The 23,678-nt window shown below is 40.3% G+C and overlaps 1 protein-coding gene across 1 annotated transcript in view; it reads left to right on the forward strand.

The window, feature by feature from the left end:
* The first annotated feature begins 378 nt into the window (after positions 1-378).
* tmem132e (transmembrane protein 132E) overlaps positions 379-23,678 on the forward strand; it is a 72,942-nt gene continuing 49,642 nt past the window's right edge. Inside the window, exons 1-2 of the mRNA XM_088616608.1 lie at positions 379-394; positions 6,756-7,680. Of these exons, the coding sequence (XP_088472734.1) occupies positions 379-394; positions 6,756-7,680 (941 nt within the window). The remainder of the gene's footprint in view (positions 395-6,755; positions 7,681-23,678) is intronic.

Below are 23,678 nucleotides of genomic sequence, written 5' to 3' on the forward strand. Positions count from 1 at the left end.
CGTTCGGCCGAAAAAGAGTCTCATGACAGTATGTGCCAAGACTGAGAGAAGGATACTCCAAAACAGTATGCTACTGTATAGGTCAGGGACCAGCCTATTCATCTAAGTGGCCGATAGGAGCTTGTAGGCATTTCATTGACTGCTGAACAAAAACGACAACGATAGCTCCCAGCCAAGACAGACACGAAAGGTTAAGTGTCATCTCCGTGATCATTAGAGCTCTGATTAAGACAGTCTTATCACGGGTGCTCGTCGATCGCTGTTGAAATAAACAAATTAGGCTCTTTCACTGAGAGTTCAACCCTGGGTCATACCCATGCTTAGACTACCTGATGGAACATGATTAAAAATATGATTGGCTGTCAGTCTGAGATAACAATGGAGAACTTCTCAGGTACCGTGTGTCCCCGGGTGCTGTTTTCTTTGGAATGTGTCTCTCTGTGGTAGGAAAGCTCAGTGCAGCAGCCACAGCCAATAGATGAGGATACATACTGTTTTAAAATGCTTTTTGGAGGCAAAGAATAGAAGCACAGTCCAGCTCAGCTCTAAATCCACTAATTACTGTATTAGCTTATTATTAGTGGGTGAGGAAAGAGACCTTAAAGGGACTTAGAAACCTGAGGACACACCAGCCTTCCAGAACCTGGATTGGACAATCTTCCTCTTGATTTAAGCTGAGAAATTTAGTCATTGAGGACTGCTTTTCGGTTAGCAACTGATTAAGACCCACAAACAGCCAATTTGACATCTTATTGAGATATTTGGTTCAGTTAAGCAAATCAGATCAGATATGGTATGAATCCCAGAGGACTTCAGACCTCTCGAGACTGGGAGCTGCACCATCGCTCCTCGTTAAGCAGGCAGTTAAAGAGTAGCTGATTATTTATCATTTGCGGGTAGGCTAAGTTTTTGACTACTGGTATTTGACAGGATGACTTCTGAAATGTCTCATAAAGTACTTACAGGAATATTCAAATAGTATGAGAAGACGATTGTTGGATGTTGTTACGTTTATTTCAAATTTCCTACTGGGAACTCTACTTGTAAGGACTTGTATTCAAAATCATTGTTCCACAAACTAATTCTCCTCAGCTGTATTGAGTATTCTTAGAGGCATTCTTCAGTGCTTGTCTGGTTTTGTTCTTTAATGTGTGTTATGTTTTTAGGAAGACAATGTTTAGTGTTTAGGAAAGAACTATGAACATAATCGAAAAGGGGTTAAATTAATTCAGTTCCGAGCTTAGTTTCAATTTAGATTTTAAAGCACTTGTTGGTTTGAAACATTCGTTTTTGAGAATGAAAAATCATCTTCGCTAAAGTCCCATTTCCCCTCTGATGCTTTCAGACCAGGTCTCAGAGCCATTCAGTAACTTTAAGAAATAGCTGCATCTACTGCAGTCAAAAAGCATTAAAAGCTTTTCAGGATCTTTGACTACTTTTATTGTCCTTTTTGTTCTGTGAAGAGGCTGGTACTGAGTGCAATATCATTAATCCAAACTTCTGCCTAGTTCTTCACTGAATGCTGTTTTAGTTTTATTTTTGACAATATCAGGTCATAAATTTTAAAAACTTTGCATTGATGTTTGATTGTGAAATGCTGAAATGAATGAGAGCAGAAATCTGCCTATATCTAAATATTTTTGTCTGAGCCACAAGGGTCTGGCGATCTGTCATGTTGATGGGTTGCCTGCACTCTCTTTGGTCTGAGAGTCTTCATTAAAAGCAATCAAAGGCTTCTTCATCTTGACACCCAGGTAGTGAGAAATGAAAACAGCCCCAAGGTGGAGAGTAAACAGCAAGCAATGAACAGGTGAGAGAGCAGCCAGAAGCTGGAGAGGAACTGCTCCTTGGCGATTCATCACAGCTGGCAGTTTTTGATTTAAAACAAAGGCTGCAAATTAAGCTAAATCCACCAAATTGTGTCCTTGAAAAGAAAAAAGAAGTAGGTTTTCATAAATTATGTTAAGTTAGTTTCATGCAAAATGGTAGATGTTAGCTGCTGGACTTGTTTGTTTTTTTTTTCTTTTAAAGCTATAGTTGTGAAAGGATTCCCAGGCTTGATTGTCTATGTTTGGTTTTAACCTTTCTCTTACTCTACATAGGAAGAAACATGTGGTCCCATTAGCTAAGATGAAATGCAAGCTGCTTTTTCCTCACTAATTCTAGTTGATTTGTGTTTGGCTTTCATTATGCAAGGTTTGAACCAGCCTTATCCATTAGGAGCCTGGTTATGACAACCCCTTAACTGATCATTGTGATGCGCTTGAAAACTTTCCCAGAGTTCCACCTCTTTAACCTCCTTTGATTACTTTGCTGCCACCTCCTCTGTTACAGTATCCTATACAATTCAGTACAAAGAGTTTGGATAGTCTGATGGAGTATCAGATCCTTCTCTCTGACCCTTGTCTTCTCCATCGCCATCTCCTCCCCATCATCCTTCACAGCTGCTTTGACTTCCCTCACACAGCGGCAGGTGGAGCATCCACCAAGACCATGATTGTTTTGGCATACTTGAGCATAAGGGATTGTGGCTGCATGTAGATCGTTTAAAATAATAATAAAGCAATGGTGTATTCCTAGCTTGTCTTGTACTAAAGTGTGTGGTAGTTTTTCAGAATGTAAATGAAGACTTTTGAAGAGACAAAAGCCAAAAGCATGAGGAGGATGGTTTACGTTGATATCCTTCATCAAGTGTATTTACGTCCCTTAAACACGGATTACATGTCGAAAAGTAACGAGAAACATATAAAGGGATTTTTTATGTCCTTGGCTGTAAAGGACTGTTGAAAGATATCTAGGAACAGTCTCACTCCCTCTAATCCTGCTAACATTTCTCTTTGGCAAGAGAAATAGGCAGCGAAATGCAGAGAATAATCACATCCACCAGTAGGTGTGATTTCTATATACAGTAGAAAAAAAAGTCATATTTGTGACTCACAACAGTCGTATTGACAGGAAAATCTCTAAAGAAATGAATATAATGAAAATCAAGATTATCCTTTTAAAGCATACAATCTAACATCTACAGTATAACATTAAATGACGGTTCAATTTTTCTTCCTGTGACTTAGAACACATAGCTGTGCAGTCCATAACAAATCCATTTGACATGCTTAAAAACACTCTTTGTGGCACATGAGAACAATCAATATTGTGAAGAACTTGCCTGCAGTTTGCTCTGTGATTTCCTGCTAATCTTTTTCATTTATCTTGAATTCAGTCATAACGCTGGTTTCAGTAGATTCGTGCCTTGTTGTTGAGAGACAGGATGCAGAGCTTGATCTGAGAAACTGGGAGGTATTTACTTGAATGCTTAATGGGACAATTAGAGTACGTTGCCTTTTTAGAATTCCTACGAAAAACAGTGTACAGAGTAAGGGAGAGACCCATATGAAGTTTTTCTGTTTTTAAGAGATGATTGGCATCAGACATTTTGCCTTTTTGACTTGGTTACAAAGGGAGCTCTTTTTTAAATACTCAGAAGAGACTGGGAGATAGGAAGCCTCATGCACTTTAACACACACAAGCACTCGTGTGGATTGTGCCAAGTCTGAATGGCAAAAAGAGTTTTAGAGGCATATTAAGGAGTATTCATTAGCAGCGTTAAGAGGGTGCACTCCTGTGCATTAGCACTGCTGCGGCCTTGATGAAGACGGATTATGACGGCGTTTCCAACTATGCTGAGTATATTTTTGTCTTTTGAAGATGTTGTAGAGTATGAAGCTTCCTCCTTTGGAGGCCAGACATTGTGCAGGAGATGTGCCTCTTGAGTGGTTCCCATGCAATCTTCATGTTTCCCTGAAGGTCAGCTGAAGATTGATTAGAAAACCTCTGGGGGTTGAGAAAGGAACAATTAGTGTTTGGCTGTGCAGTAGGAATCGAGGGAAAGCCAGCCTTCATATCCCAGAGGCTCTACAGGAAGCTGGCTGGGGTACAGTGTCAGGTTATTTTGCCATCTGCCCTGTTCCCCATTCAACAATAAGTAAAGAGCATTTCCACTAAAGATATTCAGTAAATCATCGGGATAATGCCAGAAGGAAACCCGGAGGCAGTGTCGGAAATGTGATGGTGATCTATATGGGCAACTGGAAGTGCACATTACACGCTCCGAGACTGAAAGGATATTTGAGCCTCTAATGTGTCCTCTAATGGAGTGGCTTGCAGGAGCAATAAAAGTATTAAGTCATCCACAGCTGAGATTATGACGTTGTTTGAGCAGCTCCGTTTTGCACCTTTATTTTACCAAGTGTTCCCGCATCATCCTCAAACACCCCTTTACCCCCCAAACACCCTAAAATGATGTCAGAAAATCTGACTGATGAATTTAGATCTTTAACTCTCAAAAACCTATTCTTGCTTATAATTGTTGAGTAATAACCCAAGGTTTGCAGTACTGTAATAGTTTGTACTGTACATCAATATAGATCAATTATGTGCTTAAAGGGAACAAATAACAACCATTGTGGTTTAATTTAGCACTTTTGTTTATTTTAGAAGCACCAGATGGCTGAGGTCTCTCTTGAATCATGAAAAAAATAACTTTGAACCCCGCATGTGAAAGTGTATACAGTATATACAGTATACTGTACATATCTGAAGAAAACAAAGTTCAGTTTGGCTAACATCCTTTAGAGAAATTTAATTATGTTCATAGTCTTTAATTTTCTATACATAATATTGATGTAAAGAACAAGAGCAACAATGTGTTATTTTTTATGTCTGGTTATAAAAAAAGTATTTTTTCCTCTCCTCATGAAATCTTAACACCAATTTCAGCTTCAGGTGCACAATAACATAAGCCTAATGGCATGTGAAATGTGCTGCAGATTGAAGGTGTGGAAATAAAGGTCCCTTTTACGCCTTATTCACGCAGATGATCTCAAGACTTTGCTTTTGTGCACCCACACATTGGGTCTTTTCTTGTCAGCATGGAATAGACCTATACCTATTTATTTGTTTTGTTTCTTTCATCATTCTTCTCGGGTAAGAAAGCTAAACCCCCTAAATGTGTTCAGAAACACGCACTCAAACCACCATGGTTGTCATATCTTCTTAAACGAGTTCCAAACAATGAAGGCCAAAAGTATCATCTAAATTCCTTGTACGCCTACAATGTTCTGGTCTGCCTGTGAGTTTTTCCTTTTTCCTGGTGCGGTCTCCTTTTATCTGACCGCACCTACAATTGGAAATTCGAGCAGCCCCCCACCCCCCCCAATCCACTCCACCCCTTCTTTCAGTGTTTCAGCCCCTACCCCTGTCTCCATCTCTCAAGGGGCTGTGAAGAGAAAGACAAGGGGAAGCTCATTCATCAAAGACCTTTACCTCATCTCTCCTGAGACCTGGAGTCCAGGAGCCCCTGAGCTCCGAGACCACAGAGTCTGCCTCAACACTTTTGAGTGGGAGGAAGATAAATAGCACAGGAGATAAACGCTTTTTTCCGCGGTGTTAATATCCTTTGAGGCCTCTCAGTGTGGCTGAAAAAGGCCAGTGATTGCAGTCTGCCACTGAGTACCGTAGGTGTGGTGAGACATGGGTGTTATTGGAGGCCCTTTGTTTGGAGAAGAAAACACGATGGTGGGAGGGGAGTGGTGGTGAGTCTAGCATAGACAGAATCATAATTATTTATAAGGATTTAACTGAGCTTGGTTTTCCAACTGGCCACCTTAATATAGCCTGTAATTTAGGATCTGAGGCACTTGGGATCAGTAAAAGTTTTTGGTTCATGTTGTTTTTTGCAGTCTGCTTGACATGAAGGGTCGCACAAAAATCTTACAGTAGCTGCAGGTGTGTGCCCAAGACAAGTGACATTCATTCCTTGTTTATGAAATAAGTTGGCAATGTGATATACCAGACAGCTTCTATTAGTAAAGGTCAGTATAAGCCAGTAATATGGGGGAGTTTGATACTTCCAGCTATAGCTGGACAAATGGCCACAATACTTCATTTTTTTTATACTTCATCTGGATTATGTCGTTTGTTCAGGTAGCTTTATTGTGTTTTTAGAATTACAGTTTGTATTAAACAAGGCTCAAATGAGCTCTGTTACGTGTGGAAGCAATGAAACAGTGGTAATGGAGCAGATAGCTCTTTGGAATCAAGATCAGATATTATGGTGTTCAAGAGTAAAAAAACCTACTTTTTTCCATGGATTTTATTTACTACATTCTCTGAAAACCGACTACAAATACTTCACTGTGCTTATACATGTTTTTCTGTACGGTACGTCATGGGGTGATAATTATTTCTCCCTTAATGTCTATAATCCAAACAAATCTGTTGTCAAAGATTTTGAAGGACTCTTAGCATAATGTAAAATTATAATAAAGAATTTGGACCTAGAGGTTCCTCCAATATCTGGTCTTTACAGTCTATTACAGTGGTGGACATTATTCCAGCCAGATGCTTTATTATATTACAGAGCCCTCTATAGAGCAGTTAAAATATTAAAGAACTGATTACATTGAAGGTATCCTGGGAACTCGGGGGATAGAGATCATTCCTTTATTATATTTTTCAAATGGAGCAAATGGGCACAGCATAGATGGTAGGCTGGTTGTATAATTAGCAGTTTAGTCTTCAAGGTTAAATTGTAAGGGCATTACTACCAAACTAATTTTATTCTGTATCTTCTAAAGAATAGGTTGGGATGTATTTTTTGTTAAGGGGCACAGTCCTTTTTGTGCTGTTAAGTTGATGAAATTTAAGTCGCCCCGGTTGTCTAACCAGAGTGTTCTGCTTCTCTCATCCTTTTGCAGTGGCAAGCAAAGTGCTACCCACCAATTCTGATGCTCTTCTCGGTGCCTCCGCCACCTCTGCCACCACCAGCCCTCCTAACGTGTACCTTCCAGCCAGCTTCAAGCTCTCTAACACCCAGCTCGCCTTCTTTCTGCGGGAGACACGCCAAACTCCACAGGGTAACCAGAGCGGCCACCCCCTGCAGCGGTCCGAAAGCTTTGTGGTTTTTCAGACCAAGGAGCTTCCAGCTGTCAATGTCACATTTGGGCCTTTTGCTCAGGACCAGATCCTTTCCAGAGATCTCTTGCAGCCCTCCAGCCCGCTGGAAGTCCCTGGCTGGTTAACAGTCAACTGGAAGGTCCGGGCCTTTATTGTCCAGCCTAGGGTCTTCTCCAGCAACCCCGTTGTCCAGGTGCTATTTTACATCGCCGGCCGAGACTGGGATGACTTCAAAGTGGTGGACAAGTTGCCCTGCGTGCGGCTTCATGCCTTCCGGGACGTACGGGAGATCAAGACCTCATGTCGGCTCCGGGGGGACTTGGCGCGTTGCCTGGCTCAACTGGAGCTCCCGGGCACATGGTTCAACATTAACGTGGCCCCCCTGGCTCGCAGGAAGGTCATGGAAGGACTTGAATTGAGTGGCGAGACCCTCCAGGCTGAGCTGTACTACACGGTTCATGACCCTGATGGGAACGGGGAGTGTGGAGACAACTCCCCCCGTCGGGGGACAGGGGGTCTCCGAGGAGAGATGCCCACCCAGCACCCTCTTCTACGCATTGGGAGCATCAGTCTCTACCAGCCCAGCCAGGAGCAGATGATGATGGACAAGCAGCTGGACAAGAACATGTTCCTACGACTGCCGGAGAAACCGCTGAAGCCAGGAGAAATCCTCAGCATCAGCCTGTTCCTGGTGCCCAACTCTACTGTTGACCAGTTTATTCTCAAGTAAGTCTCGACACAAGCCTCTGTTTGAAATTCTGACAAATCTGCTAGGCTATGCTAGAATTAAGGGGCTGTGAAATGCTGTCCCATTCTCTTCGGGACAATGCTGGGATGCAGACATCTAGACGTTCACATACGGCAGCAGGACTGTATCCCTGAGCTTGAGTCCAGCATGCGGTGGAAGATAACCAAGGTTTAGTTCAGGAGGTCACGTAGATGATTATGAAATGTTCCTATTACACCTTCCACTTTTAAGTTGGGAGAATAATCATATTTGCACAGAAACATGAGATACAAAAAAACAGAACTGTTCCATAAACATGGTAATAATCAGCTAAGAGACTTTTCACTTTCTTAGGCTGAATAGGTTGTTTTGCTTAAGATGCGACTGTCCTTACAGGCATGTTTACTGAGAGTTTTCCACACGACGTTGGGTCAAACAATATCAAGTCATCCCAGTTTCCATCACAATGGAACCATCTTGTATTTTTACTAAATTGAAAAGGCTAAAATGAATGTTACAGTTGAATAACAAAAACTTGCCAGTTAAGAGTGGCACTGAAGAGTGTAACTTCAGGCTTTCAAGAAAAATGCTTTCTCCAGAGTATATTACTTGAAACTGCTTAACTTAAAATCCTTATGATCTGTCCTTTTAAATTTTGAATTAGTGCTGAAGTGGCTTTGAGACTACTGCGGCCACAGGGCTCTACCTGATGTTCCAATGTTGTCTTCTTTTTAAGCCCACTACAAAAGTTCAGAGTTCCAGTTCAAAACACCACTGCTGAATATGCATATCAATCTAGAGGAAAGTGGGGAGCTGTGAATTATCTCTAATATCATTCTGCATTCACCCATGACGAAGGGAAACGCTTCATAAACACGGTGTCTTTTTAATTGTAAAGGAAACTTCATCTGCGCTCAGACTTCAGTTTAGCAGTTAAGCGTGAATTAATTAGACTTCAATAACTCATTAAGAAGTACGGGAACAGGCTCCGTTACGCTTTTAACTGTGAATTGCTAATTAATTAGTGTCATTGCTGAGTGCAAGCTAATGAACCATGTATGCATATTTAACAGAGCTTTGGTGCCTGCACAGAAATAGACACCAGAGTTGGTATTTATTTGAACACAAACTGAAAATTCGTTAGCCCCATTATTGATAATGGCTTGGCTAATTCCACTGAATATGATGCTCTACAACATACCATGTTTATGTCAGAGCTTTTAATCAACATGGCCTTCAAGTTTTTGTAGCATTTAATCTTCTTGGCCTCTTGCAGAGTTGTGGTAGAGACAAATATTTGATTGTCAGAGTCATCCCAAGAATAAGAGCAAGGTTACAAATGAAAAGAAGCTATTCAGCTCCCTGTTGAGCATTTGGCTGCTTTGGAAGTTATTGATCCTAGGACCTCATCAAGATGCTTTCAGAATAATCCTGATGAACTGGTTTAAGAGTGCTTACATTATTAATGTTGCAGTGGGTTTACAGAGAAACATTTACTATAGTACTCCACTCCACAGAAAATCTGGAATATTTTATGCCACATTGTGATAGATAAGACTTTATTGATCCTGAGGGGAAATTGAGGTGTTACAATAGCCCAGCCCAAGACAAGCAAAAACAGACATCAGAATAGATGAAAAATTAAAATAAGTACAGCAATACAAAGTAAAATCAATAGAGTTAGGTGTATGCAAAATATACAAAGAGTCACTGTAAGACAATAAAGTATGTGCAAAATGCACAAAGGTATATACAGATTGAAAGTAGCACAGTATAAACAGTATAGTAGTGCAGTGTCCAAAAAAGTACATTAGTACAACATGCTGTCCATAGATGAGCAAATGAAGGGCAAACAGTCCTAGCCTAGGGCAGTGTTATACACCCTGACAGGCACCGGGAGGAAGGACCTGCGGAAACGTTCCCTTGAACACTGTAGCAGGAGCAGTCTGTTACTAAAAGTGCTTTGCTGTCTAATAACAGTCCCATGTAGTGGATGAGAGGCGTTGTTCCTGATGGCTGTTAGCTTGGTCAGCATTCTCCTCTCAGCCACCACCTCTAGGGGGTCAAGGCTCAGCCCCAACACAGAGCCAGCCTTCTTGATGAGTTTCTTGAGTCTGTTTACATCTCTTGCCATGATGCTGCTGCCCCAGCACACAACAGTGTAGAAGATGGCCACTGCCACCACTGATTCATAAAATATGTGTAGCAGTGTTCTATACACACCAAAGGACTTGAGCCTCCTAAATAAATATTCAGCACCGACCTTTCTTGTACAGGGCGTCAGTGTTTACAGTCCACCCCAGCTTATCATCCAGGTGTACTCCTAAGTACTTGTAGGACTGCACCCCCTCTATGTCCTCACCCTGGATGGAAACAGGGTTCAGCGCAGACTTATTGTTCTGAAAGTCCATGACCATTTCTTTAGTCTTTCTGGTGTATGGCTGGAGATGGTTAAGATGACACCACTCAACAGAGCTGGTAATCAAGCTCCTATATTCCTCCTCCCTCCCTTCACTAATACAGCTCACAATTGCAGATTCATCCAAAAACATCTGCAGATGACATGCCTCAGAGTTGTACTTGAAGTCATAGGTGTGAACAGTGAACAGGAATGGAGCAAGGATAGTCCCCTGTGGAGCCCCAGTACTGCAAACAATCTGTTCGGACTCACAGCTCTGTAGCCGTACATACTGTGGCCGGGGGCAGGGGGTCCAGTGCTGTACTCACCAGGCCTCCTTCACTCTGTTGGCTGCCAGACAATTTGTATCCGGAGATCTTCCTCATGCCGTTCCACACTTCTCTCACATTGTTCTCCATCAGCCTGTCGTCCATTTTCCTCCCTAACTCTCACCTTCAGTTCTTTCTACACTCGCCTCAGCTCCTCCTTGTCACCTGCCTGGAAAGCCCTCTTTTTCCTATTTAGGACGGCCTTCAGATCATTGGTGACCCAGGGTTTATTATTGGAGAAGCTGCACACTTTCCTGGTGGGCACTGCACTGTCAACACAGAAGTTTATGTAGTCAGTGATGCAGTGGATAAGACCGTCAATATCATCTCCATAAGGCTCCCAGTCCGTTGTCTCAAAACAATCCATCAGTGCATCATTAGCCTCAGCTGACCATTTCCTCACTGTCCTGGTGGTCACTGGTTGCTGGAGGACAAGAGGCTTGTACAGAGATAGGAGATGAACAAGGTTGTGGTCAGATCTGCCAAGGGGGGAAAGGGAGTGATGAGTGCTGTGGATTAACATCTAAGAATGCAGATTATTTTAAGAACATAAGAACATAGCAAAGGCTGCAGTGTTACATGCAGATTTTACGCCTCCATAAATGCATGGTTATGAAATTGGCGTCTGTCCACTAAAAAACATCCATGACTCACACTGGAGTTTTTAAATTATCTCAATAGTCAACTCGGTGAAAGACAGTAATTCAAATTGTTGTCATTAGTTTGGATTCCAGGCTTCTCCCCTGTTGTACATAGCTGTAGAAAATGATTCTGTAACTGTGATTTAGTTAAACCAACTCATTCCCAGCAATACTTGATGTTTTTACATTGTAGCATGCCTACCAAATGTTTAGTTAAAATATTTTGTGGTGAATGTTGTTAGTTCATTTTTACTTTCTTACTTGCTGTATTTGATATTGAAGGTATTCGCGGAGGGTTTCTGTTGCTCTTTTTATTGCGGGTTTTAAATTTCCATGGAAGCTAACTTATCCACAAGCAGAGCATTAGAGGCTCAGTATTGCAGCTCCAGTAAGATCCATTACAGTGTGTTCTTTGTAGCTAAATAATCAATGAAATGAAAGGGTTTGGTCAGAATCAGTCTGCTGCCATTTAGGTACGCTCCAGGTGATTTCCAAAAGAGAGAGACTTAGTTTTCTCTCATTTGGTTGTATGTCTTTTGCCAGCAGTTTTAAGACAATTAAGATGTATTTGTTTTGCTTCAGTCTGGGAATGTTGCATAAGGAGTTGACATTTCCTGGCGCATTGCTGGAGCTGTGCCTCTACCAAGTTGAATTCTGTACGTGCTCCGTTGTCTTTCTGAGCCCCCATGTTTCAGTTTATCTCAAGAATCAGAGGAATTGCTTTCCAATATGCAAGGACAAGCAATTGTCATTATAAACAATTGTCTGCAAGTAACTGTATTATAACCGTCTACCCTGGATAGACAAATGCACTGTTGGTGGCCTAAGTTTAAGCACTAGAGAAAGGTCAGCACTGCCCATTCCCTCTGTGGCTCTCTGGCCTGCCTTGTTTACCCAATAGCTCAGTAAGTTAAGCTCTGGCATTTGCAGCAATAGAAACACACTTGGTATTCAGAGAGGAAGACACATGTCTTCCCTGAACTGAGCATGTCAATAGAGGGTTGAATTAGAGTGCTCGGAGCCCACTGTTGAAATGCCCTCTCAAAAGGAGTATTAAAAAATGGAATAATGGAAGACTTTAAATATGAATTAAACCTGACAGAAGTACGGTTTCCCCCCTCCCTCCTTCTTTTCATCAGAAACCCTGACCTTTATTCCTCTTTTATTAAGGCTATTGCATTTCAAAGAGAACTGAACCAAAGGATGTGTGACTAATGGAGATCCACCACAAGCTCTTATGTCCCTCTATGCTGAGATAGTCAATGCAAACCCTGGAAATCTGTCATAGGGCTTCTAGCCTTTTGGCTTGCTTCACTGTCTGGCGGTAGTATTGCCGGTTTTGGAAGTGCAAAGTGCATGCATCATTTTATTGAGTACTAGACATGATATAAAAATGTTTACCTCCAAGCATAAGGAATTATTACCTCCTAAAAAACAAACCTGTGGAGCCCTGTGCAACTGGCGTATTAATTCCACAGACCGTTTCTAAGAAGTGAACGGTCTTAGAAAGCACTGTGATTTTGTATCTCAACTTTTTATTTAGGAGTGTGGTATGTGGCTTAAAAGCAAAACCCAAAAAGAAAAAACCATTGCTGACACATTGTTCATCTACTTGATATACCCAGGTTTTATTATTCATTTTACAGGCGTTCGTTTGGATTTTTTTTTATTGCCTGGCCTTGTAATTTCCTATATTGGAGCGTGTCCCAGGCATGCTAGATGTGGCTGCGACTTTTATAATGCAGTGTCAGTTAGGAGCTGCTTGGAAAGAATATACTTAATGTCTTGCCCAATGTGCAGCTCAAAGAGTTGGACTCTGGAAGTGTTACTTTATCGGTCGTTTTTTAAAAGTCATGGAAGAATGGCTGACTCTAAAGCAGACAGCAGGGATGCTGCTTTCTCAACCAGTCATGCAGCAAGCGTTGCAGAGGGAATTGCCGCTCAAGAATTTTATCGTCACTGATGCAACATCATTATGGTTCCGGGCCATATGGTTATTTTGGGAAATTGTGTTCTACAGTACATTTCAAAATAAAGTGAGGACATGTAAATAGTAAATATACTGTATCAAGGTCCCTGTGGGTCAGTCTCTCCTCATCATTGACGTGAGCTCCATGGCAACATTCCAGTGTCACCCTAAGTTTCACTGGGTCCTGATTTGGAGCTGATCAAAAGCAAGAATTCAGTATTACATATTCTCATTGGCAACTCATGTTCTCGGTAATAACGTGGACTTGAAGCACGTTCTTATAACTGAACAATCTAGAATGCATTATCTTGCATGATAGAATTCAATTCAGAAGTAGTTTTTTTGCACTCATCGTATTTTTGCCTCCTAAACAATTTACTTTAATGGTTATTTGAAACTCTGTTAGCTTAAGATCAAGTTATGCATGATAATCCCAATGCTCAATTTGCTATGCAGTTGAGGTTTGATGATGCAAAACACTTTGTAATTTTTTGAAAATACTCATCCTCTGTTATAGTCATAGTCACATCCTTTTTCTCTCTTCAATGATAAGATTATGTAAATATAGTTAAAGATTATTTTCAGTTGACGAAATCTGTATAGATCCTGAATTGTAGAGTTTAGCAGTTCTTTATACCTTGCAGTATTATGAGGTGTAATGTTGGGCAAGAAGGGCTGTTTAAGGGACAGACTTCATTTGCTTGACAAGCAGTGTCCTATAATCAGATGCATTCTTCCATCCATTTTCTGTGGTTGGTAACCTGGAATAAGCCTGCTGTTGAATTCCCCACTTTAAGAAGCTTTGCCGACTGTCAAGTGAATTTATCTGCCTTTTGAATAACAATTACAAGGGGAGAGCAACTGGACTGTTCACAAACTACATGCTGTTTAATTAACTTTGAACTGCTGAAGCTTTTTTAAGACGTGGTGAGTAATGGGGAAAAAGAACAGCAGCATATACTTCATTGTATTGTTGTTCTCTATGAACGCTGGCAACCTTCAGCCATAATTGCTTGGTGCTAAATTGTCTCTTACAGTGTTGACTGTGAAGCGGGGAAATTATGTTTAATTTAATTTTGTTTCACATTGCTTTGCCTTGAAGAGGTCATCTGTACTCAGTAATTTGGATTTGCACAGAGGTACATGACAAGAAAACCTTGAATGTTTGATTATATTCCCTTTTAGAGTGCTAAAACAATGGTTTAGAATTTCAGATAATAGTTAAAGCCGCCATACTATGTGATTAGGCTGTTCTAGTGTACTAGCCAACAGCACCTGGAAAAGAATTTAGAAAAGCTACACAAGATTCTGGATGTACAGTATAACACAAGAACAGAGATGAAAGGTGAATTTTAAGCCCCATCAAATAAATTCTGAACCAGTGTCACAGACACTGTTAGCAGAGTTGATGTTTTTCTAATTTTCTGTGGGGGCAAAAGAGCCTGTCCCACCAAGCAAGAGGTACAAGGTGGGAGACACCCTGGAAGGGACACCAGCCCATCGCAGAGCACACGCACACACATCTGGAGCCCATTTTCCAAGAAGCATGAATTTTTAACGTCAATTCAAGTCACAGTATTTAACACATCGTTCCATGTTTCAGAAGATCGTAGTACAGAATAACACTAGAAATGTTATTCTTGAAGAAAAAAAATAATAGCTGAAATCAGACACCTGAAAATCATGGCATGATTTAATTCAGAAAAGGTGCGTTTTCATTTGTTTTAGGCATCGCTCTTCACTTTTTGGGCTATAGAAGTGCTCTCTGATTTGAAAGTTAGTTGGATTCAAGGAATAAACAATAACTGGAACAGGGAAGTTTCACCTATCCTGAAACAGAAACAAAGTTCTGAAAAGCAGCCTCGGAGCTCCATCAGTGACAGTGGACTGTGATCACATTCTGTACACTGGAGACAGCGGTTGGGGTTGAGATGAGAGCACCAGGCTGGCTGACCCAGTTCTCCATGGCGATCTTGCCTTTGGGCTCCAATGCACTTTTGCCGTCTAGGAAGGCAACACCAAACTGTGTGTGTTTCCATTCAGCTGTACAGTAGCCATGTATCCTGTGCCCTTGTTTGCCTAGATATTATGTGAATGTCAGTCAACACAATGTCATTTAAGCATGTGCTACTGAGGTGACTCAGGGGCACAGTGCTGTATCAGTCTGCTTTTCGGGCAAATTTGATTAGCCCATGGTAGCAGCTAATGTGCTTTTCCTTCTTAGAGGCATGGAGCAGGATTGTTTTATTCTGCCCATCCCTGTCTTCTCCGTTTTAGTCCAGTGATTTTTTTTTCTTACAGTAGCTCCACGTGTCCTATTTGCCAATCCCCTTGGTGTGCTTCCAGTGGGACTCTCTCTCATTTCTCTGGGGGTTATTTTTTGCCACATGGATTAAGTGTTTCCCCTTCAAAACTCTTATTCGTTTATTGTCCTACGACCAAGGCTTTGCACACATCTCTATGCAGTAGTGAGTGATCCTTATTGATTAAAAGCACTGCCACTGCAAAGCAAAAATATGATGATTTGACCAAAGTGGTCTTTATGAAAGCTTAAAGACTACAGTAGATACATCAGTGTGAAATATGTAGCATATCCCCTGATAGAGTACACCATACTAAGTGAACCATAAACAGGTACATTAATAATATGATTTTTTCCTTTTAGATACAATTAAAGAAAACTTAAACATCCTTACTTAGGTGGAAAGTGAAAGCATTAGTAGCAAATCAAAACAAACTAAACACATTTAAACAAACAACTAATAATAAGTTCAGATTGACCTTTGATGTAAGTAAATAAGAATATTTTGGATAGGTGTTGTTAAATGCACTTCTAGCCTTTCTTTTGACATAGCGTCGCCTCTGCAGTGAAAAGAACAGCAGTCTTTATTGGTAAAATTAAAGTAAGATCTTTCCTCAGTTAATTAGTGTGCTCCAGTGACTGAAAAGATTTTATGATTTGGGACTCAGTGTCTTGTGATTTAGTGTCTGATTGCTTTTTAATGAAAGAGAAAAGGGAAAAGGGAAACTGATGCTAGTAGATCAAGTGACAAGGCAATTGTCTTCTTAAGACTTTAGGATTATTGTTGTTTAGTGTTCTTTTGTTCTTCAAATGAGATTATCCATTTATAATGTGACAGTGGAGTACACCTCCCACTGCACTCCCTACTCTGTGGCACGTGGGAATGCGCAGCTACAGCACCTGAGGCTCATCAGGTTTGCGATTGAAGATCCCCCCGAGCTCGCAGAGGTCGTTCAAGCTCAGAACCCGAACAACTGCGAAAAATCCCGTATCGTATATGACGAGGAAGAGTCGCCTCACAAGACGACTACACTCTGGCGCACTGGATAAGAAGTGCTCTGCCGGTACTCAGGCAGTTCTGAAGCGCTGATAAGAGTGCTTCTTATCCTGAGCCAGGGAGTGAGCAGTGCGCCGGAGTGTAGTCGTCTTGTGAGGCGACTCTTCCTCGTCATATACGATACGGGATTTTTCGCAGCTTGAACAACCTCTGCGAGCTCGTTGGGATCTTCAGTCGCAGACCTGATGAGCCTCAAGTGCTGAAGCTGCGCATTTGGTACTTTAGAAAGCTGAATATAATTAGCAAAGAACTGTAGGAATCTACAGCTATCATGAGGTTGGGTTCTTGACAGAAATCTGAAAATAACTTGCACATTACAACTGCACTTCAAAACAATTTGGATATGAAATGCAAATTTTCCACAATTGGATTAAATGAAATTAAAGCCAGGTAGCTAATCAGCCTGATCTAAAAAATGATCACTTTTCTTATGTATTGAAGATGTATATTGGATACAGATTTATATGAGATACAATATAATATTTCAGATTTGCTTTGATTTTGGCAAGCAGCTTTGCTGTATTCAAAGGCACTTTGAGAACTTGAAAGAACCACAAAAAATAAGAAATACGTTTTTATAGTGGACCTGTTTGGTAGTTTCTTACATATATAGAGACAGACGCGCAGGAAGACCTCATTTCATAGCTCCACCTGTACTACTCTATATCAACCTCACCTGTGCTGCCTTTCCTGCCTCCTGTAGAGTTTTAAGATGATCAACTGTACAGAAGAGATTAGGAAAACAGCCCAATCAGGCGTTGTATAAGCCATGCCGTCACCCCCACATCTGCTGTCCTGAGTGAGAGCGAGTGAAAGGGTATCATTGTCAAGCCCGTTAGGATCACATGCTTCTCTGTTAGTGTACACAGTGGTGTGAAGTTGTTTAGCCAAGAGGCAAAGCTGGGCTTAGCAGTGCAAGCAAACACATGAATGCCAGGGCAACCTGTGCCAAGCAGAAAACGGAGAGTGGCTGGGCTTAGAAGTAATTATGCTGCTTGCAAAAAAATAAATACAATCCGTTTGTACTAGCCAGATGGTGACTGTAAGCATTTTGCAATAACATTCTCAATAAATAAGTAGCACTTTCCCCTCTTTGAAAATGGAGTGTGGGGGGAGGTCGTTTTCTGAAGCAGTCACATTTTCTCCAGCTTTCACGTGCCTACACATTGATCCTGGTGATGCCATTGTTCTTCCACTGATGCCAGGTTCTTCCATAAGGAGGCACATGTCATTGCAGTTAGACAGCTTGTTGTGAATGTGATCGCTTGCTATTAAGAATGCTCACAATCAGCTGATGGCCGGCCTGTTCCTGGGCTCTATTTCGGCTGGAGGTACCTGGTGGTGTGGAGTTTGCATGGGCTTTCAGCAGGTGCTCCACGTTCCTCCATCCTCCCAGAAACATACTGAAAATGTCCATTGCAAAGTGGGGTAAGCTGGACACACTTCTTACTATCCAGATTGTCTCTCCTGCCTACAGTAGGTCTGTACAATACAACAGCCAACAGATTCAATATGACACTTTGACTTTTGCAGTATTCATATGATTATTATTCTCATCATTTTAATTGCCTTTGTAGGCATTTATTTGTTTGTCCTCTTGGTGCGTTTTATACGCTTGAGTTTGGCTGGAGAAAACATTTTTGTGGACAGTGTTATTCCTCCTGGAAGCAAGCTAATTAAGAACACCCTTTTATTTTTTTTAACCTCACCTCCATCAAGGTGGAAATGCTCTAGTTCAAAAAGCTCAAAATAGAACTAAAAGCAGGTTATACTGTACTCGTTTTTGTTTGGGTGATGTTTTTTTTCTGAGAAACAAACTTCTTCTGCTCTGGAGCGGGTTTGTTGTTTTTTTTTATTTTTGTTTTCTAAATACTAATAAAGTGATCATGTTTAGAAATGAGGATCTGAATCTCTCACTTGGATCCCAGAGGTCACACATCTAGCTCCACCTTAGTAAAAGGTTAAGCATTCCTCCGCTGCTGTAGTACTCTCAGGACTCAGGCTGTGCCCTGGGTATGTATGGAAATCGGCCTTGAACACGGCAGAATGCAGTACGCCATGCTTCCGCACATGGCTGTGTGCTTCGCTTTGATTTTTCTCACAGCTGTGTTACGCTTGCAGTCCATGTGTGTGATTTGGAAAATGTTCCTAAGAGGGCCTCTAAGTAATTTTGCGGGTAAGATATACCAATAAATGTCATGTGACTTTTGACTTCACGCCAGGCTGGCTGCACAAGGGAGCCTGCCACATTAAATCCACAGCATGCCACGCACGTGTTCCTCCGAGCCGTCACAGCTGCAGCTGGGCAGCGCAGTCATGGGCAGTATCACACACGTCGCTGTCAGCGCTGCCTTCTTCCACCTTATCACCTTCATGCAGCTCCTTAAAGGTCAGAAGCCCTCCGCTTTGCTCCCATGAGAAGCAGTGGCTAATGAAAGTCATCCTCAACTTCCAGATGCAGACTGAGGCAGTCTCTCACTTAGGAATTGGCAATTAAAAAGCCTGCAGTAATTCCAGACTTGGAGATTCAGATTGACGTACTGTAGTCCAGCACAGCTCACTTCTCTCCACCACGTGCCAGAGGGTTACCCTCCTGAAGCCCGCAGATAAGACTCTTTGCATGAGTGCCAGTAGAAGCAAACATAAGCTGAATCACTTAGAACAGCTAGGCAGCTTCCATAAGCTGAAGAGACGGACATCTCCAGAAGCGCACACATCCCTCTCCTAGACCCTCTTAGAATTCTGAGAGGATACGGCGGAGCTGTGCAGCAACTCTGTCATGTGGGAGTTTGGTGTAAGTTCATCCGATCAGAGAACAGTTGGATCTGTCCCTTGGGCAGCCATCACACTTACTTCAATCCAAAGCCATTTGAGAAGAACAGTCCTTAGCATTTGCTTTCACAACATGGTGCTGGATTTTTATTTCCGTTTCCTTTCTTTTGTAGACAACCTCTGGCCTGCTCTGCCATTAGTACCGGTTTATACATTTTATAAGGGGTATATCCCTTTTGAAGTCTGAATTTCCTTTAAGATGATTAATTGTGAATGTCGCACACCAAACCCAGCCTTTGTATTCACCAGTAAGTCTCATAGATATGTACAAATGCAGTCATGCACCTGTAACAGGGCTCATATTCAGCTCCCCACCAACCCTCAATTGGAAGACGTGGTTAGCGAATGGATGGATGTACAGCAGGCGTGGGAAAACTTTTTTTTCCCCAAGGGCCACATAACATTTTGAAACTGTATAGCTCCTTCCTTCAGGCTGCAGTTACAGCTATCCTATACCCTATAGAAGTTTAGAATCCTACATAGGCTTATTAGTTCAAGGTTAACGATAACCTGAGAGAAAAAATTTCTCTCACTATTATTAAAAAATAACAAAAAAGACAAAAAGAACCGGAAAGTAAAAAATGTGGCTACATCTGTGCAGTAGAAAAATATTTTATTTCACTGAGTACAATGCACAAGATTTCGTAAATACATTTCATTTTTTGAATGGTATTGTTCTTTGTGTTTTGTTTGCAATGGAATGTGTACTGGTGTCTTTTTTCATGGATAACTGGGCACTAACACAATTATTTAAAAAAAAACATGCATGACTATACACATTCATAGTAAACTGACTTCATTTCATTTTTTTGACTGTGCAAAATGATCAGACCTGGAGAGATTGATGCAAGTAGGAAAGCTAGATAATGTGAAATCTTTGGGTTAATGAAGTAGTCGCTTGACCCTGTCTGTACTGTATATCTTGTAAGTTAGCTTGCTCCTGACATTTAGCAATCTTTAATTCACATTGAGCTGAATCTTCACAAACTGATCACAACAACGTTAATCAGAAGTTAAATTGTATAGTACATGGCCAGCCTATGTGAAGTGTTGTTGTAATTAAACTATCACATTTACCCATAAAATAAAATTGTCTCATGGTGTTCTACACCATTCACTTCATTAATTCAACCTAGGAGACTGCTGATTTTAGATCCTAATCTGTCCAATTCTTTCAGAGCTGTTACCATAAAAAAATCTGTGGGAGAATTGTACCTCTATTGGAAGAATTAAAAATCACAGACTAATACTGTAAGTGGGGGACAATGCAGAATGTTTAAGTGTTTTGCAGAGTAGTGTACTTGAATCAAATCTTCTCCCAGTCTCCTTTGTTATTGACTCTAGGAATTGAGTTCCTTTAACCTGTCTGTGTATTGCACTTCCCTGACACCACTAACCATTCTTATTGCTCTTCCTTGAACATTTGAAAAGCTGTCCTTTCGTTTCAAAGCTTGAACTCAACTTTCTTTGAAATTCCACCCTTCATGCGAGGTCCCAGTCATTCTGCTTGATATTGGTAGTGCTTCCCTGCATTGTATCGAGAGGAATTTCCATGCATACCCAAATCTCTTTTATGTACAGTACACAGCCGAACCGCTCAGACTCAGTCATGCAATATGCATAATGTATGTTCCTGCTTCCTACATGGATTACTTTGTACTCATCAGTATTTAATATCATTTTCAAAGTGTCTGCCAATACAATCATTTTGTCTTTTTGTAATGTCCTTTCTACTACTACTTGTGTTTTTGTCACCCCCAACTATTTTTGTATAAGCTGCACATCTAACTGTTTTGCTGACTATACCAGCGTCTTAATCTTTAATATAAGAGCAATGGGCCAAAAACTGATTTTTGCAGTACACCACTCTTAACATCACTGTTTCATCTTTAACTAGTTTTCTACATGCATATATTACCTAAGCTTTATGATGTTATGTTCTTATTTTGATACTTAACACTATTATTAGGAACTGTATCTTTCTGGAAATCTAAATACTCTCTGGCATGTCAAATGCTGTAATGGAATTACCTTTCCTTTATCTTCAAATAACTCCAACACATTAAATATGACCTTCCTTTACTAAATACCCATTAACTGTTTAATGCTCTTTTATCCTTTTTTTTCATTTTTATCTCACTATTGTCCTTGATGTACCAGGAGCTAAAGTAAGACTACTGTAAGTGGTTCAGTTTTGTCCTCTTTTTCATGAATGTGTGTAAGGGTTGTGATTCTTTCAATCTGTGTGTCTACTTCCCATCCTTAGTGACAGCTGAAATGTCCCAGAAAGTTCTGTGAGTAACATTCATCAGTTCCTTAAGTACCAAAGGGAAATACCATCAGCTTCTAGTGATATATTATTAGCTTTAAGCCATCCTAGGCCCTTTCATATCGCTGTGCCAGTTAAGCTGAAATTACTCATTAGTAGTGGTCTCCTTGTTTAACATGGGGCATGTATTGACATTTTCTTTTGCAAAAACCTCTATGAAATATTAATTTAGTACATTTACTATTTCTTTTTCTTCTTTCAATATTAATCCCATATTAGGTAGACAGGTGCTTCATCTTATAGTATTATAGTATTATTTCATTATTATTTCAGTTGTGCCTGTAACTCAGTGCACCCTTTGCCATTCTTTAAGTCTGAGGAGAGCTCCATTGCTTCTGATTTCTCCTTTAAATTATTAAGGCCATGTTTCCCTCTACATTGGATTTAATTGAATGTGAATCCTTTTTCAGTCCTTAGTATTATGTTACTGAAATATAGCCATCTTTCTACTGTTAGCTGTACCCTTCTGTTCCCAGCTCACTGTTTGCAGGCTATATCTAATTCTTTGTAGTTTTTATGCATTTTTTGCACAATGTTCAGAGATATAGTGTATACTGTACATCAAAGGTTACCATATTATGATCAGACTTCACATGTACTTTAAGCTTTCAGGTGTAAGCATTTAAGAATTGATGCATTTTTGCCCCTTTTTTGTTTCTTAGTGTAGCTTTCCCGATTTCACCACAATTGGCCTGTTGTGAATTACACCTCCTCCTCAGTTTCCTAGCTTAAATATTCTTCCTGAACGTGTCAGTTCCTTGTGATTCAACTGCTGCTTTTACAGGTCCCACTTGTTTTAGAAATACCCCTTAAGGCCCATAAACCTTCAGTCCCTCTCCTCTACAGCAATCTTCAGCCAGGTGGTAAAATCTCCACAAACTAATTGAAATAAATTGCATTTTTTCTCCATAACAAGTAATTCATCTTTTCAAGGTTTTTTATTTTTATTTTGACATTTTTATTATGTTTTATGATGTCAATTTTCAGTTACTAAGACTTAGAAAACAATCTACCATAGTTTTTTTTTTAGATTTACAGTACAAACATTGCAGAGTTATGAACAACCTCTGTCTCCAAGGTGGTCTCCAGGGGGGGCTTATCTGTATAGTTATCTGAAACTTTTTTTGACTCCCTTCGTGTCAAACAATGCTGTTCATTGAATTTTAAATGATATACCAGTCATGATTCCAGATAAATTTGAACATGTACAGGGGGTACCAATAATTGTGAATTTGGAAATCAAGGATCAATGTTTATGTAATGAACTTCAGAAAGATTTTTTCAATCTTATTTTTTTTTACAGTATTTATTAAAGTAAATTAACCGGTTAATAAATCTGTTTCAGATAGATGTCCATTAAAATGGATATACACTGTATATGTAAGGCTGGTGGAACATCTTTCAGAGTTACAGTATGATGTCTTTTAAGAACATGCAGTCACATTGCATCATAGTAATAATTATGCGAAAAGACACATTCCTAATGCAAGAAATTGTATAGGGCTAATAAAGAAACATTATACATTATTATTATTATAATTATTAATTATCTCCAGCTGTTTCACAATACTGAGAGGCAGAACTGTATAAACAAAGATCTAACACCATATTTTGTTTAAATAAAATCAAGGGTACACAGAATCACAGAAGTAAATGCATGTGCTCTTCTTGGGGAAGGCTGCTGAGAAATTCCTTCCTTTATCTTAGATTCTGATATCAGTGTGTTCCTGGATACAAGAGCATAGAATTAATAATTCTGCTCAACTACTACCAAATGTCATGATAACGGACCCCATATTAGTAATGTGTGGGTTATTCTTTATTTGAAACACTTGCATGACATGAAAACTCTTATTTAGTTATTCACTACACACTGTGTAGATACAGAATTAATATTCCCTCAAGCCTTTTGCCAAGAAACACTGTAAAATAAATGAAAGGACTCATTTCCCTACAAATTGGTACACGTTATTAAATAATTCGCTCACACACTGCATCATTTGTTTCCAAGGCAACTGATCTATTTCGATGAACAAAAATTAGTTTTTAGGCACATTTCGCCTTTTCAATGGAAATTAATGGCTTTGTATTCATTTGGAATAATGGAGGCGGACTGATTGAGAAACTCAGTGTCTGTTGT

The sequence above is a fragment of the Lepisosteus platostomus genome, chromosome 22 (assembly GCF_059453375.1).
Source record: "Lepisosteus platostomus isolate fLepPlt1 chromosome 22, fLepPlt1.hap1, whole genome shotgun sequence".
Classification (NCBI taxonomy): domain Eukaryota; kingdom Metazoa; phylum Chordata; class Actinopteri; order Semionotiformes; family Lepisosteidae; genus Lepisosteus; species Lepisosteus platostomus.